Source organism: Muscardinus avellanarius (genome assembly GCF_963383645.1).
Source record: "Muscardinus avellanarius genome assembly, chromosome: 19".
In the NCBI taxonomy this organism is placed as follows: domain Eukaryota; kingdom Metazoa; phylum Chordata; class Mammalia; order Rodentia; family Gliridae; genus Muscardinus; species Muscardinus avellanarius.
Window position 1 is genome coordinate 25,989,204 of NC_137805.1, and position 18,521 is coordinate 26,007,724.

An 18,521-nucleotide genomic window follows, 5' to 3' on the forward strand; every position below is an offset into this window, starting at 1 on the left:
TTTGAAACAGGGTCTCACTAAGTTGCAGAGGGCCTCACTAAGTAGCTGAGGCTGGCTGTGAACCTGCGATCCTCCTGTCTCAGCCTCCCAAGTACTGGGATTAAAAGCGTACACTACCACGCCCAGCTAGAATGAAATGTTTTAAACAAAATATAGATTCTCTCTCTTTTTGCTTCAAAATGTAGCATGTGAGACAACTTTCAATAGCTTCCCTTGGAGAGATGGTCAATTGAAAACTCTCACCTTCTGCCTCCAGGCTAGGAAAACAATTGGAACTAGCCAGTTAGGGCCGCGTGGGGGTTAGAGTCCCAGACAGTCAACAGGGAACTCACCTTCATCCTGGTCCCCTAGACAAACGCGCTGTAGAGGCGTCCTGGCCTTAGCATTATTCCAAACCCCAGGAAACACGGCGGAGATGGCTTCGGGAGGGAAGCCTTTCTGCAGCTGCGCGTGTGCGTGTGTGTGTGTATGTGTGTGTGTGTGTGTGTGTGTGTGTGTGTGTGTGTGAACATGCAGAGGTCTGTGCTCCAAGAGGCATGCCCTAGAACAGCGCTCTGCGACACCTGTCTTTGCCAGTCACTCCGGGCGGAAACCAGCCGCCACAGATGGGCACATTCCCGCGGCACCCCCTGGGCTCCTTCTGTGATCCAGCGCAGACTCTCACTGGTGTCTCCAGGGTGACAGTGAACTCTGACCTCTCCGGCTTTGAATTCTTCCAGACAGTTCAGAAGAAAAAGGCTCACGTGACAGGGACTTCCATAAGTGTAGAGGGCACTTTGAGGAAGAGGTTGCGGCCAGAACGAAAATTTCCAAAGCCACCAGTAGAAATGAAACCTTCCCTTCCCTGATGCCTGGAGGCTGTCTAGGAGGTCGGGGTCTCGCCCGATCCGCGTGTTAAATACGCTTCCCCCATTCATGGGAATCTTGCTGAAATGAGACTTTGAGCCGTGTTGACCGGGCGGCCATTTCTTAGACTCCTGCTGACCATATGTGGGGGTCCATTCCCCTGAAATACACTTAAGGTCACGAGCCAATAGAATTGCAAGGGAGCAAGAGAGCCCTCCCGATCCCTGGAGGGGCTGACCTTGGATGAGGCCCAAGACGGACCCATAAGAACTGGGGGTTGAATCCTGTGGCGTTCTACCTCAGACCTACGCTCCCAGCCCTATTTTATTATTTTATTTTGAAACAGATTCTCAAAATAAAATGATTTTGCTGGCTGTGATGTGAGCCCGCCATCCGCCGGGTCCAGATTCGTTTCCCTCCCCGCCTCCGAGCCCGCTCCTCACTAGCTCCCGAGTCACTGCTGACGCCCTTGGGTTTGGGGAGCCGAGGGTCAGGTTAATGGCTGAGGATTCTGCCCCGGCTCTGAGAAGCTCGCGGGGGAGGACTGCTAGCTGAGGACTTCTCCCGGCCTTACTTTCTTCATTTGATAGGAAGGCAGCTTCGCAGGGTGGGCTCCACGTTCCTGTCCAGTAGCGAAACTTAGGGTTTATGCCCTTTCTTTCCTCCTTCCTTCCTTCCTTCCTTCCTTCCTTCCTTCCTTCCTTTCTTTCTTTCTTTCTTTCTTTCTTTCTTTCTTTCTTTCTTTCTTTCTTTCTTTCTTCTTTCGTGGTACTGGGGTTCCTGGAAGCCCTTCTATCTCGGGGCTACACTCCCAGACCTATTTTATATATTTTATTTGGAAACAGGGTCTCTTAAGCCAGCGCGGCTGGCTTCAAACCTGCGCGATCCTCCTTTCTCTGCCTCCCAAGCGCGGGGATTACAAGCGTGCGCCACCACGACCGGCGTTGCACCTTCTTACTCTTGTCTCTTGGTTCATGTAATCTCCTTGATGGCTTTGCAAAAGAAACTGACACAGTGGTGTTTTTCCTTCCTAATTCCCTTCCTTTCTCTTTCTCTTTCTCTCTCTCTCTCTCTCTGGAACTTGGAATTGAACCCTGAAGCATTCTACTTTAGATCTACACCCCCAGACCTACTTTACTACTACTATTATTATTATTTCAGTGCTGGAGATTGAACCCAGGGATATTTATTTATTTATTTATTTATTTATTTATTTATTATTTTGCTGTACTGGGGATGGAACCCAGGGGCATTCTACCTCTGAGCTCCACCCCCAGCCCCTATTTTTTATTCTTTATTTTTTATGGTGGTACTGGGGTTCCTGGAAGCCCTTCTACCTCCGGGCTACACTCCCAGACCTATTTTTACATTTTTATTTGGAAACAGGGTCTCCTAAGCCAGTGCGTGCAGCTGGCTTCGAACCTGCGCGTTCCTCCCGTCTCCGCCTCCCAAGCGCGGAGATTACAAGTGTGCGCCACCACGCCCGGCTTATTCTTTATTTTGAAACAAGGTCTTGCTGAGTTGCAGAGGGCCCCATTAAGTAGTTGAGGTTGGCTGCAAACCTGCGATCCTCCTGTCTCAACTTCCCCAGCATGGGGATTACTAGCGTGTGCCACCACGCCTGGCTACTATTTTATTATTTTATTTTGAAACAGATTTTCACTAAGTTGCAGAGGCTAGCTGTGAATCTGCAGTCCTCCTGTCTCAGCCTCCCAAGTACTGGGATTACAAGCATGTACCACTATGCCTGGCTCGCTCCTTCCTTCCTTCCTTCCTTCCTTCCTTCCTTCCTTCCTTCTTTCTTTGGAACTGGAAATTGAACCCAGGACCATTCTAACTGAGAGCTATACCTCCAGCCCTTTATTATTATTATTATTATTATTATTATTATTATTATTTCATTATTTCATTTTGAAGCAGGTTCTTGCTAAGTTGTGGAGGGCCTTGCTAAGTTGCTGAGACTGGCCACAAAACCTATGATTCTTCTGTCTCATTCTCCCAGGTACTGGAATTACAGGTGTGTGCCACCATGGCTGGCTTTTCTTTTTTTAAAAAGGTAAAGGGGGAGAAAAGAAAATGGAAAAAGAGTTCTATGTTATCTTGTTGGTCCTAAGTGACTGCGTCACCTTCCATGAAGAGACAGCTCGGTGTGAGAGTGTGGTCTTCAGCTCCTACATCGCGGGTCACTTAGAGGCGCTAGGAAGGTAAAGCTCCTGTGATGTAAGCTCTGCTCTGGTCTGTGCTGAGGACTCGCCAGCGCACTAGGGCTGTTCCTTTTGTAGTCACAGGAGCCACAGACCAGCCCATCCTGACCCTCGCCTGGGACAGGACACCCAAAGGAGGGTTCTGGGGTGCCTTGTGCAGCCAGCCCTGTTATTTCTCAGTGGCCGACGAGCCCCTCACTTTGGGAAACACTTGTCTCAGAAACGAGCACCCCCAGCTGACGCCTGCTTTTAATTCCCCTTCGGACCGGGGCCAGCTCAAGTTCTGAACCCCGAAGCAAACAGCCCGCGAGGCTCTCTTTACTGGCGAGCAGGACCGTGGGCGTCTCCGGGGAGAGGGGCCCCAGTGGTGGAGACCTTGTTCTTCTCGGCGTCGCTCTGCTTTTCCCGGGTCTGTATCTGAGAGTCCTTTTCCCCTGAACTAATGGTTCATGAGCAATAAACGTTTGGAAACGGTTCCTGAAAACCCAAGTTCCCCTTTGGCGGCTCATGATGGAGTCTAATCTCGCCCATAGCGGAGCCTCCGCCTTCCCCCCTCGAAGCCGGTTCCCTTCCGGAGGCTTGTCATTTCCTCTCTTAGTCATCACAGCTCCAAAATGACCGTGGCGTGGTCCTACGGTCGCTTCCCCATTCCGCTCCCGGGTCGCTGTCCCGGATCGTTAACTGCGGGCTGACCACTGAAGTGTTGCGAGTCGTGGCCTTCTCCTTAAGCGCTTTTTATTTTTATCCTTTAAATTCTTATTTATTTATCTGGCACTGGGGATTGAACCCAGGGGTATTCTACCTCTGAACTACAGTACCCCTAGCCCTTTTTGTTTTGAAACAGGGTCTTGCTAAGTTGCCGAGGATGTTGCTTCGTTGGCTGAGACTGGCCTGGCACTTGTGACGCTCCTGTCTCGGCCTCCCAAGTACTGGAATGACACATCTGACTTCTTATTTTTTAATGTTTCAAGTGCACCTTAGCAAGGGGGGCCAGGCCTTGTGGTGCACACTTGTAATCCCAGTACTGGGGAGGCTGAGACATGAGGATCGCAGCCAGCCCAGCAGCCTTGTGAGGCTCTCTGCAACTTAGACTTTGTTTCCAAATCAAAAATTAAAAAAGGACCCGGGATGTAGCTTAGAGGTAAAATGCCTCTGACTTCTACCCTCAGCACTACTAAATAAATACATAAATAAATAAATTGCACTCTATAGGAAATAAAATGCTCAGAGGAGAAAAGTTATTAAACAAAGAGATGAATCATGATTATGTAATGGATTTAAAAAACTAATTATAATAATAGTTCATTCAATATTGAAAAAGGGGACCAGATACTCAGTAGTGTGTGTGTGTGTGTGTGTGTGTGTGTGTGTGTGTGTGGCTCTGGGGATGGACCCCAAGGGCATTCTACCTTAAAGTTACACACCCCTAACTCAGTTTTTCATTCTTTATTTTGAAACAGGGTCTCACTGAGTTGCGAAGGGCCTAAGTAGCTGAGGCTGGCCGAGAACTGCGAGCCTCCTGTCTCAGCCTCCCGAATGCTGGGATCACAGCGTGCGCCACCACGCCCGGCTAAGACTCGTATTTATTGAGTGAATGGAGGGTATCTGTCGCCCTTAACAGGACGCAGCATGCACAGTTAAGTAAAAGCTGCTCTCTTCCTATTTCTCTGTTCATACCCCCGAGAGTCTTAAACACCATGAATTTTATTTTTTTCAAAAGGCTGAGCAAACGCTCCTTCTTGCCCCCTGAGAACAGAGCGGTCCCATCCAAGATGGAAAAGGAAACCGCCTGCCCTTAGGCTTTCTAATTCACCTCCGGCTTCCGCGCTCTCCTACTTGTCGAGAGCAGCCTGAGTGATCTCTGAAAACAAAAATCAGACTGTGTCATCTCCTGCTTTAGGTGGGCTGCTGGCTTCCTTCCCAATTTGAATGCGCTTCAAGCTTGGCCCTGTTAGCTTCTGCTTGTCCCTCTGATCTCATTGCCAACCACTCTCTCTTGTTTACTCTGCTCCAAAAAAAAATATTGACTCTCTTATTTACTCTTATTTTTGTATGTGTGAAACTGGGGATTGAACACCAGGGCATTCTACCTCCGAGCTACATCCCCAGCCCTGTTTTTTATTCTTTATTCTGAAACAGAGTCTCATTAAGTTGCAGTGGGCCTCACTAAGTAGCTGAGGTTGGCCGTGAACCTGCGATCCTCCTGTCTCAGCCTCCCAAGTACTGAGATTACAAGCGTGCGCCACCATACCTGGCTTCTTGTTTACTCTGCTCCAAAGAAAAATATTTTTTATTACCAAAAAATATCCTTACCTCTGCTGAAACTTGTTCCCACCACACAGCCTTTGCACCTGCTGCTCTGTCTGGAAAGTGCTTCTCATCATTTGGGTTTCCGCAGTGACCCTTAGTGTCCATCACCTTTACCACACCATCCCAGTTTTTTCCTTTTTTCTTTTTTTTTTTTGGGACTGGGGACAGAACCCAGGGCATTCTACCTCCGAGTTACACTCCCAGCCCTAGTTTTCTTTCTTTATTTTGAAATAGGGTCTCACTAGGTTTGCAGAGGGCCTCACTAAGTAGCTCCTCCCGTCTCAGCCTCCCGAATGCTGGGATTACAAGCGTGCACCATCATGCCTGGCTCCATTTTATTTTTTTAATGCAGGTACCCACCACCCGTGCCACTTATAGTCATTCTGACCCCACTGCACTGACTTCTCCATCTTTACCCTGGTACCACTGGAGCCCCATACCTGTGTGTCTGGTGCATGGCTGGTCAGCGCTGACAGTGTGCTGTGTTTTTGAGTTGAGTGTTACGTTTGGTCTGTTCTGCCTTGTGAGACAGATGAAGGGACGGAGTTTCTGGCAAGATTGGAGGGAGGCCATGGGTCCTATGACCTTGGCTTTAACCACAACGTCTCAAATTTAAGCATCCCCTGACCACAGGAGAAGGAAGAGGCCACTTTTCAAGAGCCGAGGTGGAGAGGTGGTCAGGCTGGGACCAGAGCGGGGCCGGGAGCTGAGAGTTGGGGATGACCTCTATTCCCAGACACCTGAGAACTAGGAAGTGCGGCTCTTGTGCCTGGGGCCGGGCCATGTCACAACGGCCACCCGACTACTCCCTGTGACCTCTGGTTCCTTTGCTCATGACCACGAGGCGTTTACTGAGCACCTTCTATGTGCGCCCTGCTGCAGTCCCTAGAGACGTAGCGCTGAGGGGACGAGAAGCCCAGGCACGTCCCTCACAGAGCTTCCTCTCCAGAGGTGGGACAGCGGTGGACAGTGAGTTGACACAGGCCAGACAGGGTCTCATCTTGCAAGATGAGACAGAGAGGATGGGGATGATGAGGTGGGGTGGGCTAATTTGATGCAGGTCCAGAGAGGCCTCTGGGTGGGGCGATGCCCGATGGGAGGACCCACGTGATTAGGGTAGTGAGGGAAGGTGGGGTGCAGCAGGGAGACCGGGAAGGAGCTGAGGGGGCAAGCAGGTGGCAGCGGTCCCCAGGCCTGTGGTCCGTGGTGCAGTTCCTGCCCTATGATCCTATCCCCAGTCCTTTTTTTGTTTCAAAACGGGGTCTCAGTAGGTTGCTGAGGTCTCTCTACACTGCTGAGGCTGTCCCTGAACTTGCGATCCTCCTGTCCCAGCCTCCTAGGCACTGGGATTACAGGCGTGCACCGCCATTCCTGGTACCACTTTCCCTCTTTGACAAAGCTCGAGTTCACCACCTCAGAACTGATGGGTAGAAGTACAAGCCACACTCGGGCTTGTTCTTCACGCACACGAGAAAGGCCGCCAAGCTTCGTCGCAGAGGCACAGAGGTCATCCAGTTTCCTGCTGTGGCCAGCTCTCCGATGCCCTCACCCTCTAACTTATCTAAAACAACCTTGAGCCAGCGCTTGGGAGGCTGAGACAGGAGGATCGCACAGGTTCAGGGCCAGCCTCAGCTACTGAGTGAGGCTCTCAGCAACTTAGTGAGACCCTGTTTCCAAATAAATAAAATATAAAATAGGTCTGGGAGGATAGCCCGGAGGTAGAAAGTCCCTGGGTTCCATCCCAATACCACACACACACACACACACACACACACACACACACACACACACACACACTAAATAAAAAACCTTGAAAATGTCAAAGCCTTTCCCCCCCAAGCCTTTATCTCAGTCTCCTCCTCCTCCTCCTCCTCTTCCTCCTCCACTTCTTCTTCCTCCTCCTCCTTCTCCTCCTCCTCCTCCTTCTTCTTTTTTTTGGTGGTACTGGGGTTCCTGGAAGCCCTTCTACCTCCGGGCTACACTCCCAGACCTATTTTATATTTTTGAAACAGGGTCTCTTATGCCAGCGCGGCTGGCTTCGAACCCCATCCTCCTATCTCAGCCTCCCAAGTGCAAGGATTACAAGCGTGAGCCACCACGCCTGGCTTATCTCAGTTTTCTTTGAATGAATCTAAAATCATCCCAACAAGAGTTGAGATGGAAGCAGAACAAAGGCTATCTGCTCTTAACATTTTTTTCTTTTTTAACATTTATTTGTGGGCTTTCCCCTCCTGACTGCCTCCTCATCTGCTCTTAACTTAGTCGAGGGTAGAATCCAGAATGATAAGGACATTTAAAGCCAGGAGCGGTGACACACACCTCAAATGCCAGTACTTGAGAGGCTGAGACAGGAGGATCCCAGGTTTGAGGCCAGTTTCAGCAACTTAGTGAGACTTTGTTTCAAAATAAAATAGGACTGGGGGTGTAGCTCAGAGGTTAGACTGACTCATGTTTAATCCCCAGTACCAAAGGACATTCAAGTCTCTCTCTCTTTTTTTTTTGGTGCGGTATTAGGAATGGAATCCAGGGGCCGTCTAACTCCACGCTATATTCCCACCCCTATTTTATTTTTATTTGAAGCAGGGTCTTACTAGGTTGATGAGAGTCTCACTACGTGCTGAGGCTGGCTGTGAACCTGTGGTCCTCCTGCCTCAGCCTCCCAAGTACTGGGATTACAAGCACAGGCACCACACCCGGTTCTTAAATGTTCTTAAAAGATGAATATGGGGCCGTCGACCCTTCAATACCATCAATACCACAATAAAGGCACTTGTTTGGATACCGCCTTGAGAAACCAGCAAGCATACAGCTGTCTACAAAAGACAGCCAACATGGATCGTAGCAAAAACACCACAGAAAGTAGGTTCAAAGTAGAACTGCGTTTGTGAATTCTCTGAGCGCGACGGAGGACCGGTGCCGAAGCGCGTCTGCTCGGTTACTTGACCCCAAGCCCGGGGCATTTACCAGAGTAAGAACATGTTATGGGGGGGATGGAGGGGGTACATAAAGTTGCTAATTTAAAATCGCCTCTACTGGCGTGCATACGCGTGCATGCAGAAACACACGAAGTGTGCAAAAAATCACTCAAGTACACGCAGACTCTGCTTTTTCATAAATGAGACATTTTGGGACTCATATATAATAAAAACGCTTACTTACCTTGTTTTTGTGTGTTTGTTAGTACTGGGGATTGAACTCAGCGCCTTACACATACTGCTGAGCTACGTCCCAGCCTTTTTTTTTTTTTTTTGGTGGTACCGGGGGTGGAACCCAGGGGCTTTCTACCTCCAGGCTACACTCCCAGACCTATTTGATATTTTACTTGGAAACAGGGTCTCACTGAGTTGCTGAGAGCCTCACTAAGTAGCTGAGGCTGGCTTCGAACCCGTGCGATCCTCCTGTCTCAGCCTCCCAAGTGCGGGGATTACAAGCGTGCCCACCACGCCCAGCTCATCCCCAGCCTTTTTAAAATTCTTTTTTAAATTTTGAGACCAGGTCTCAATAAGTTGCCCAGCCTGGACCTGAACTCCTGACCCTCCTGCCCCAGCTTCCTGAGCATCTGAGATCCCAGATGTGTGCCACCGCACACGACTTCTTCTGTTTTAGAGCTATTTATTTATTTACTTATTTTGGGGATTGGTGATTTTACCCAGGGACATTCTACTTCTGAGCTACATCCCTGGTCTTTTTTATTTTTAATTTTGTTTTTATTTTTTGCAGTACTGGGGATGGAACCCAGGGGCATTCTACCTCCGAGCTACATCTCCATTCCTTTTTTTCTTTATTTTTAAACAGGGTCTCACTAAGTTGTGGAGGGCCTAAGTAGCTGAGGCTGGCTGAGAACCTGCGATCCTCCTGTCTCAGCCTCCTAAGTACTGAGATTACAGGCGTGTGCTACCACGGCCGGTCTTTTTATTTTTTTAGACAGGCTCAAACCTGCCAGCCTCCTGTCTCAGCCTCCTATGAACTCCCAGTACCAAAAAAGAAAGAAAGAAAGAAAAAAAGAAAGAAAGGAAGGAAGGAAGGAAGGAAGGAAGGAAGGAACAACAACGCCAGAAACATGTGAATCTGGACTGAACATTCAAACTGAATTATTAAGTCCAGGTGCCATGGTGTGGCTGTGGTTTTGTTGGAGAACGACTTTGCTCTTAGGTGATACTTCAGGGGTTTAGGGGAAGGCACCATCACCTGCCATTTGTTTTCTAATTGTTTAGCAACAATGCAACAGCAAAGAGTGATCAAATCGAAATATTTCCAAACAAATGCACACAAGCGTGACAAAGTACCAGGGGATGATGACTCTAGGTGGAGGACGGGCAGGGGTTTCCAGAGCTCCCTCTGCCCCCTTTTCCCAAAGCTCTAAAACTGTTCAAAATTGCCAGGCGTGGTGGCGCACGCTTGTCATCCCCGCCCTTGGGAGGCTGAGACAGGAGGATCGCACAGGTCCGAAGCCAGCCTCAGCAACTTAGTGAGGCTCTCAGCAACTTAGTGAGGCCCTGTTTCTACATAAAATATAAAAACAGGTCCGGGTTGGGGGTGTAGCCTGGAAATAGAAGGTCCCTGGGTGTATCCTCAGTACCAAAAAAAAAAAAAAAACCCACCAAAAAACCCAAACCAAAAACCAAAAAACCCCACAAAAACCAACAAACAAAAAAGTGCAAAGTCAATAGTGGAGGACAAATTCTAGAGCAACTCAGATATTTACACACAATCTACATGAAAGGGAAGCCGGGCGTGGTGGCGCGCGCTTGTAATCCCCGGGCTTGGGAGGCGGAGACAGGAGGATCGCGCAGGTTCGAAGCCAGCCTCGCAGGCTTAAGAGACCCTGTTTCTAAATAAAAAAATATAAAATAGGTCTGGGAGTAGGTAGAAGGGTTTTCAGAAACCCCAGTACCACCTAAAAATAAATAAATAAATAAATAAATAAATAAATAAATAAATAAATAAATAAAATAAAAGGGTATCATAAGCTACTCAGCCATAAATTACTGACGTTAGTTATTACTAATGCAATAATGAATAACATGTTTAATGTTCATTACTTAGTATCTGTTTCTTTTATCTTTCTTTTCTTTCTTTTTTTTCTGTGGTGGGGCTGAACCCAGGGGTGCTCTGCCGCTGAGCTACACCCCCAGCTGTCTCTATTTTTTATTCTGAGGCGGGGTCTCCTAAAGTTGCTGAGGCTGGCTTCAACTTGTGACCCTTCTGAGCCTCCTCAGCTGCTGGATTATAGGTGTGTGCCCAGCGAGTAATTGTTTCATTTCTTATTTTCCTGTTCTACTTAAAATTTTAAAAGGATGTTGCAGGATAAAAACAAAACAAAACAAAAACTTGAGCTTTCCTTTCCTTATGTCTGAGGTTTTTTTTTTTTTTTTTTTTTTTTTTCGTGCTGAGGATGGAACCCAGAGGCACTCTACCTCTGAGCTACACCCCCAGCCCCACCTTTAGAAAAAAACTTTTTTTTTCTGTACTGGGGATGGAACCCAGGGGCATTCTTCCTCCAAGCTACACCTCCAGCCCTATTTTTATTCTTTATTTTGAAACAGGGTCTCACAGAGTTGCAAAGGGCTTTACTAAGTAGTTGAGGCTGTCCAAGAACCTGGATTCTTTTGTCTCAGCCTCCCACATGCTGGGATTACAAGCGCGCGCCACCATGCCTGGCTCACCCCGAGCCCTATTTTTTATTCTTTATTTTGAAACAGGGTCTCACTGAGTGTGCTTAAGTAGCAGCTGAGGCTGTCCGCGAACCACGATCCTCCTGTCTCAGCCTCCCAAATGCTAGGATTACAAGCCTGCGCCACCACGCCCGGCTCTAAAATATTTTTCTTTTGAAACAGGGTCTCACTAGGTTGCTGAGGGTCCTCAGTAGGTGGCTGAGGCTGGTTTTGAACCTGCGATCTTTCTGTCTTAGCTTCCCAAGTACTGGGATTGCAAGAGTTCGCAGCCAGGCCCAGCAGGGAATCACTTTTGACTCAAGACACAGACTTGAAGTCTCGGAAGCTCCAGGTGGCTCTTACGATACAAACGTTCCCATCACGATGGAACACGGCTGAGGCTGAGGTGCGGGCTCTACTCTGGGGAAGCGAACACTTAATGACACGGGACACCCGCGAGCCACACCGAGCGTGTTCGGGGTGCAGGGTCGGGGTAGCCTGAGGCAGAGGTTCCCGGCTTGCCCAAGCCGTCCTGAATGCACGCAAAATGACAAGTTGTGCTGTCCACGGCGTGAGCCGAAGCCCTTTGCACCCATCTCGGAAGCCAACATCAACTTCTTCCGTGCACGTATGAAACTTTCCCATCTCAGACCCTGTGCCCTTAATATTTATTCATGCTTTGCTTTCATTAGAAACTCTGGACTAGACCCGGCCGGACCACCGCCGCCCTCCCCCTCGCGGGCGCACCCACTCACCTTGGGCAGGCCGTCCCCGACGCCGGTCCCCTTCATGCCGGCGATGTGCAGGCCCTGCGAGCTCCCCGCCAATCCCCCGGCCTCCCGGGAGGTTATGCAACGTCACCCCTGACTTCTGGCTGGTTCTCAGAACCCGATGCTGCGCGGCTCTCTGACCACACATGAGAAGCTGTCAGGACGATTCTCCTGACAGGCAGACTTTCTGGAAAGTTCGATAAGAGTGAAGGGAAAAGGGAGGAGGGAGGCAGAAATACAGGCCTGCTCCCTCCTCAGCGCCTGCCGGCTCACTAGACTGTAAGTGGAGATTCTCATTCATCTGCTATGCAAAACCACAAAAGAGGAAGGAAAAAAAGTTGTTTTTTTTTTCTGCTTTACAGGATGAAGTTCCTACTTTGAAAAGCTCCAGTAGTCAGTAGCACACAGCATTCTTGTCCCTTGAACACTGAAATAGCAGGGCAGGGCAGCGCGCGCCTGTGATCTCAGTACTTGGGAGGCTGGGACAAGAGGAGTGTGGCTTGTAGGCCAGCCTCGGCAACCTAGGGAGACCCTCGGCAACTTAATGGGATCTTGTTTAAAAAAAGAAAAAATCCAAGCGGGCGTGTTGGCACACGGTCATCCCAGCATCTGGGAGGCGGAGACAGGAGGATCACAGTTCACAGTTCGCGGCCGGCCTCAGCTACTTAGCGAGGCCCTTTGCGACTCAGTGAGACCGTGCTTCAAAACAAAGAATAAAAAATCAGGCTGGGGGTGTAGCTCACAGGTAGAATGCCCCTGGGTTCCATCCCCAGTACTGCAAATAATAATAATAATACATTAAAAAAATCCAAAGGGCTGGGGTTGCGGTGTGGAGGTAGAATGCCCCTGGGATCCATCCCCAGCCACAAAAACAACCCAAACAAACCAGCGCTGTGGAGTAGCTCCCACCAGACAGATCAGGCTTGTCCCGGATGGTGACCGCTGGGCCACATTTCCACTGTTAGTCATCAGTTCTTCCTTCCTGTTTCCTAACTCTTGCCTCAGGACAGCCAGGATAAAACAAGTCCCGCGGGATGCCTCGAAGCCCCTGGTCCCCGCTCCAGGTGCCCTTCCAGGCGCTCTCCCGGCTCAGACCCCGGCCCGCGGCCTGGTCTTTGCTCACAGACGGTGAGCAGCAGTTTCTGAGCAGTGACCGCGGCGAGCGCTGCGCTCAGCACCACGGCTGTCTTCTCGTTCAGTCTCACAACCCTTGGTCTGCGCCTGTGTGGCTTCTTAGGCCTGGCTAAATGCTGTGTGTGTGTGTGTGTGTGTGTGTGTGTGTGTGTGTGTGTAAAACTGGAGATTAAACCCAGGGGCATTCTACCTCTGGGCCACACTCCCAGCCCTCCTTTTAAAATTTTGTTTGGAAACAGGGTCCCTTCATGTTGCTGAGTCTTGCTAAGCAGTCGAGGCTGGTTTGGAACCTGTGGTATCACCTCCCAAGTCCTGGGATCACAGGCGGGCACCACCACGTTTGGCTTTGCCACGACTTTTTATTTTTCTTAAACTCAGAACCAGCATGCAGACGAGCTTTCACCCTGCAGCCATTTCCGCAAGGGCATGCTTGCATTTTATTTCGTAGAGACAAATGGCACCTCTGCGTTCTGCCTCGCCCGGTCCCAGCTGTGTCCCAGCCGGTCTGTCTCCTCCAGCGGCCCCTCCCGGCGTGTCTGCGTCCCCACGTGCTTGTGCTGGAGCGCCAGGATGAGTTTACTGGTAAAAATAGCTGACTGGTTTCTGGCCAAGACCATCTGTATTATTATTTTTTTAAAATAGGACTGGGGATTGAACCCAGGAACGTTCTACCTCTGAGCTACACTCTAGCCCTTTTTACTTTTTTGTTTTGAAACAGAGTCGTGCTAGGTTGATGAGAGTCTCACTAAATTGCTGAGGCTGGCCTCAAACCTGTGATCCTCCTGTCTCAGCCTCCCCAAGTATTGGAATTACAGGCATGTGACACCATGCCAGGCAACCCTATGTATTTTAAAATGGTATCCTCATATCAGAGCCTGCCGTGAGGCAAGGCCGGTGCTGGGGCCTCCGAGGCTGGGATTGGAGCCTGCCGAGGGTTTAAGCTGGTGCCGGGGCCAGAGAGGCCGGGATCGAAGCCTGCCATGAGGCAAGGCCACTACTGAGGCCTCCGAGGCCGGGATCAGAGCCTGCCGAGGGGTTAAGCCAGTGCCGAGGCCAGTGAGGCCGGGATTGGAGCCTGCCATGAGGCAAGGCCGGTGCTGGGGCCTCCAAGGCTGGGATTGGAGCCTGCCGAGGGGTCAGGCCAGTGCCGGGGCCAGCGAGGCTGGGATCGAAGCCTGCCGTGAGGCAAGGCCAGAGCTGGGGTCTTCGAGGTTATGATTGGAGCCTGCTGAGGGGTTAGGCTGGTGCCGGGGCCAGCGGCCGACATCGGAGCCTTCCATGAGGCAAGGCCGCTACTGAGGCCTCCGAGGCTGGGATCGGAGCCTGCCGAGGGGTTAGGCTGGTGCCAGGGTCAGCGAGGCTGGGATGGAGCCTGCCTTGAGGCTAGGCCGGTGCTGGGGCCACTAAGGCCGGGATCGGAGCAAACCGAGGGGTTAGGCCGGTGTGGGGGCAAGTGAGGCCAGAATCGGGGCCTCCCATGAGGCAAGGCCGCTGCTTGGTCAGCGAGGTCTGGATCAGTCCACCGGGTAGTCAGGCCACTACTGGGGCCGTCAAGAGTGGGATCAGTACCTGCAACGCGGCATGCACAGAGAAATATCGCAGAAAATAAAAACCAGATGCTTCCCCTAATCAGCAATAACTAGGAGGAAAGGGGCAACAGGAAGAGGTCGAGCTATAGAAAGGGCCCTATAGTGAAGCAACTAAGGTGACCAATCAGAGGGTATGGAATAGGGGAGGATGGAGCCTCTTTAAAATGCAGGAGGTACATAAACATATGTGTCAAAGTTAATCACCAAACAAGCATGGGATCCAGGGAGGGGGAGGTAATGGGATGGGGGCTGGATGAGGGCCGATTGGATGATGTGTGCTTGTATATCCTCTCAAGTCTTGTATTCCAATGTGACGTATGATTACAAGGCACCAATAAAAATAAATTAAAAAAATAAAATAAAATGGTATCCTCATAGGAAATTAGCTTCAGGGATCAAGCAACCAGCGTGCTGCAGACAGGAGCAGGTAACGGGCAGGAAATAACAACTCTGGAGGATGGACAAACAGATTCATTCACAACCTGAGCTCACAGCAAGGTCAGAGTGGAGATCGCAGGCCCAGGAGAAGGGGCGGGCTGTGTGTAGGGAAGGCTTTGAGGAAGACAAGATATGAAAACGCAGAGGTGAATTAGCGTAGAGGAATTTGTTCCTTTACATCATGAACATGCATAGGGAAAAAAAAAAAAGGCTCAGAAATAGCAAGTTCCACTTAAGGAAAGTCCGCAGGTGCGCGGGGCAGAGCGCTGAGTCACGCAGGCCGGGCTGCCGTGAAGCCGCCCTGCGCAGAGGTGTTCCAGCCTCTCAGTCTCTGCAGGTATTGAGAAATCACTCACCCGGACGTGGTGGCCATTGCCTGTAATCCTAGTACTTGGGAGGCTGAGATGGGAGGATGACAGGTCGGAGGCCGGCTTCTGCAACTTCGTGAGACCTTCGGCGACCAGCAAGACCCTGTTTCAAAATAAAAAAAATGAAGAGGGCTGGGATGGAGTTCCGGGGTACGATGCCGCGGGGTTCCATTCCCAGTAGCAAAGAAGCCCTGTCACCTGCTTCTTCTAAGGCCACATGCTGCCCCGCGATGGTGGGGTGGGGAAGGAGCAACCCGCTCTCAAGCCCAAACTGAGCTCCTGTTGCAAGGTGGGGCGCTGCTCCACCCCAACGCCACGCTTCCAGGGTGCACCAGAGGAACGCGCCGCCCTAACAGGACCAGGCTCGGCGGACGCTCGGCTGTCATTTTCTTTCCTCTCTTCCTTCCTCCCTTCCTACTGGGGATTTAACCCAGGGGCCTTCTACCTCCAAGCCAACCCTCAGCCCCTTTTTATTTTTTAGTTGGCAACAGGGTCTTGCGAAGTGGCCGGGGTTCATCTCGGGCCTGCGCTCCTCCTGTCTCAGCCTCCCGAGTCCTGGGATAGGAGCTCCACGTCCTGCAACTGCATTATTTTTTAAGACAAGAATCAACGGCTCTTAGACTTGAGGGCTTCAATACAACCTAGAGACCTAGTTCCACCCCTAGAAACCATGGGCTTTTAAATCACAAAAATGCAAAAATGGAAACAAAAGGCTATCACTTATCTCGAAAATCAAAGGACGATAGCAGAAATAAAAAATCAAAGGCTTAGATTAGAATAACGGGGCAAGGTCCGTCATCCCAGACGCGGGGCACCTGCAGAAAGTGTAATATATGATAGAACCAGAGAATGGACTTATTATGTAAGAAATTTAATCTTTAATATGTAACTATATAATAAATTCATTTGGTGCTAGAGACTGAACCCAGAGGCATTACACCCCCAGCCCTATTTTATTTTTTATTTTGAAGCAGAGTCTCACGAGGTTTCTGAGGCTGGAGTCAAACCTCCCAAATACTGGGATTACAAGTGTGTGCCACCATGCCCAGCTATAATGAATTTGTTATATAATAATAAATCTGATAGCTGTCAGCATATCATTATATAAGATATATTATTATATAGGGACATATGTTTATATCCTCATATATTACATACAATATATATGTTCACACATTATACAAATATTCCTATATACTTGTTATATATAAGCTTCAGATCATTATTTTTAACTGATTTTAATGCACCTGTGTCAATTTTGTTGAACTATTTGCAAAACTTGGGACTTACTGGGCTAAATGATGGCTTCTGTGGTTGATTCTTGTATTACTACTAAGTAAAAACTCCAGAAAGCACACCTTTCCTTCTTTCTTTCTTCCTTTCTTCCTCTTTCTTTGTACTGGGGATTGAACGCAGGGGAATTCTGAGCCACACCTCCAGCCCTTGTTATGTTTTTGTTTTGAAACACGGTCTCTCACTAGCTTGCTGAGTCTCCTTAAGTTGTGAAGGCTGTCCTTCAACCTGTGATCCTCCTATCTCAGCCTCCGAAGCCCTGGGCTTACAGTTATGCACCACCAACCCCAGCTCTTCTTGTTTCAAAAGAGCCCAGAAACTGATCGTGAATGATTCTTGATGTGGGCTTCCTGAGTGGGGATGGGTCCGCCAGGCCGCTGCCTTCCCCCAGCTGCGGTGGCGCGCACCCGGCACTCTAAAATCTTTGAACAAATGAATGCACTTGGGTCCTGACTTGGTAACCAACCAGGACGGGCAGCATCCCCGCCGTCGGTCTTTCGGGGGCACCGCAGCCCTGCGTGCTGCTTACAGGGGTCTCGTTCTGTTCTTGAGCATCTTCTCTTGGTCGTGGTCAAAGTCCTTTGAGCACCCGGGAAGCAGGGTGCCAGCCCGCAGTGCCTGGCTTGCAGGAGGCGGGCAGTGCTCCCTAGGACGCAGGCAGGGGGCCAGGCAGCGGAGGTGAGCAGAGGTGAGCGGGTGGCCGGCGGGTGCTCTTGACAACTCTGCCACCGTGTGGAGCCTTCCTGCCAGCGAATGACACCCACTCGTGGCCGGGTGTGCAGAGAAAGCCAAGACACCGGAGCCCTGAGCACTGGGATTTGGCCAGGCAGGAGGAGCCAGGAGCACCAGCAGGGAGGGCAGACCCCACGAGCTCACTGCGAGCCAGCCTCCCTTCTTACCTCGTTGCAGTATTTTTCTTTCTTTTTTTTTTTGTATTTGGGACATTCTATTTCTGAACCACATCCCCAGCCTCCCTCCCTCCCCCCCCTCTCTCCCTCCCTCTCTCTCCCCCCCCCCTCCATATATATATATATGCCGTTTTGGTGCTGGGGATAGAACCCAGGGACATTCAACCTCTGAGCTACACCCCAGCCCAATTTTATTTTTATTTGAAAACGGGAGCTCACTAGGTTGATGAGAGTCTCACTACTTGCTGAGGCTGGTTTCAAACCTGCGATCTTCCTGTCTCAGTCTTCCAAATACTGGGATTACAGGTATGTGCCACCATGCCCGGCTTATTATTTTGTTTTGAAACAGGCTCTCCCTAAGTTGCTAAGGCTGCTGAGGCTGTCCTCGAACCAGCGATCCCCCTGCCTTAGCCTCCCAGGTACTGGGATTGCAGGTGTGCGCTGCAGGTGTGCCCTGCTAGTATTACCCCGTTTAATACAACAGCAGCCTTAAAAGTTAACACTACTATGATTTCCATTTTGCTGATGAGGAACTGGAGGGGGTATTAAATTTGGCCAAATAACCTAGTTTCTTCCACAATAGACTGCAAAGGCAGAAGGTGGTCTAAAGCTTGCCACAGCATTAAATCACAGTGGATGGGCCTTATTTTGATCCTAATTCAGAAGAAACAAATAATTTAATAAAAATTCAACGCCGGGCGTGGTGGTGCACGCTTGTAATCCCCGTGATTGGGAGGCGGAGACAGGAGGATTGCGCAGGTTTGAAGCCAGCCTGGCTGGTTTAAGAGACCCTGTTTCCAAATTAAAAAAAAAAAAAAAAAAAAAAAGGTCTGGGAGTGTAGTGTAGCCCAGCAGTAGAAGGGTTCCATCCCCAGTACCACCAAAAAAAAAAAAAAAAAAAAAAAAAAAAAAAAAAAAAATTCAAACACTTAACAGTAGCTAATATGACATATTAAATAATTAACTTTAATGCTTGCAAAAGTAAAATGTTATGATTGTTTTTATTT

The 18,521-nt window shown here is 49.8% G+C and overlaps 1 protein-coding gene across 1 annotated transcript in view; it reads right to left on the bottom strand.

Moving 5' to 3' along the window:
• The window catches only part of CASS4 (Cas scaffold protein family member 4), a gene marked incomplete at both ends in the record, with an annotated part of 47,079 nt that extends 35,274 nt beyond the window's left edge, over positions 1-11,805 (bottom strand). Inside the window, one exon of the mRNA XM_080716724.1 lies at positions 11,770-11,805. Within this exon, the coding sequence (XP_080572850.1) occupies positions 11,770-11,805 (36 nt within the window). The remainder of the gene's footprint in view (positions 1-11,769) is intronic.
• Between the last annotated feature and the right edge of the window lie 6,716 nt (positions 11,806-18,521).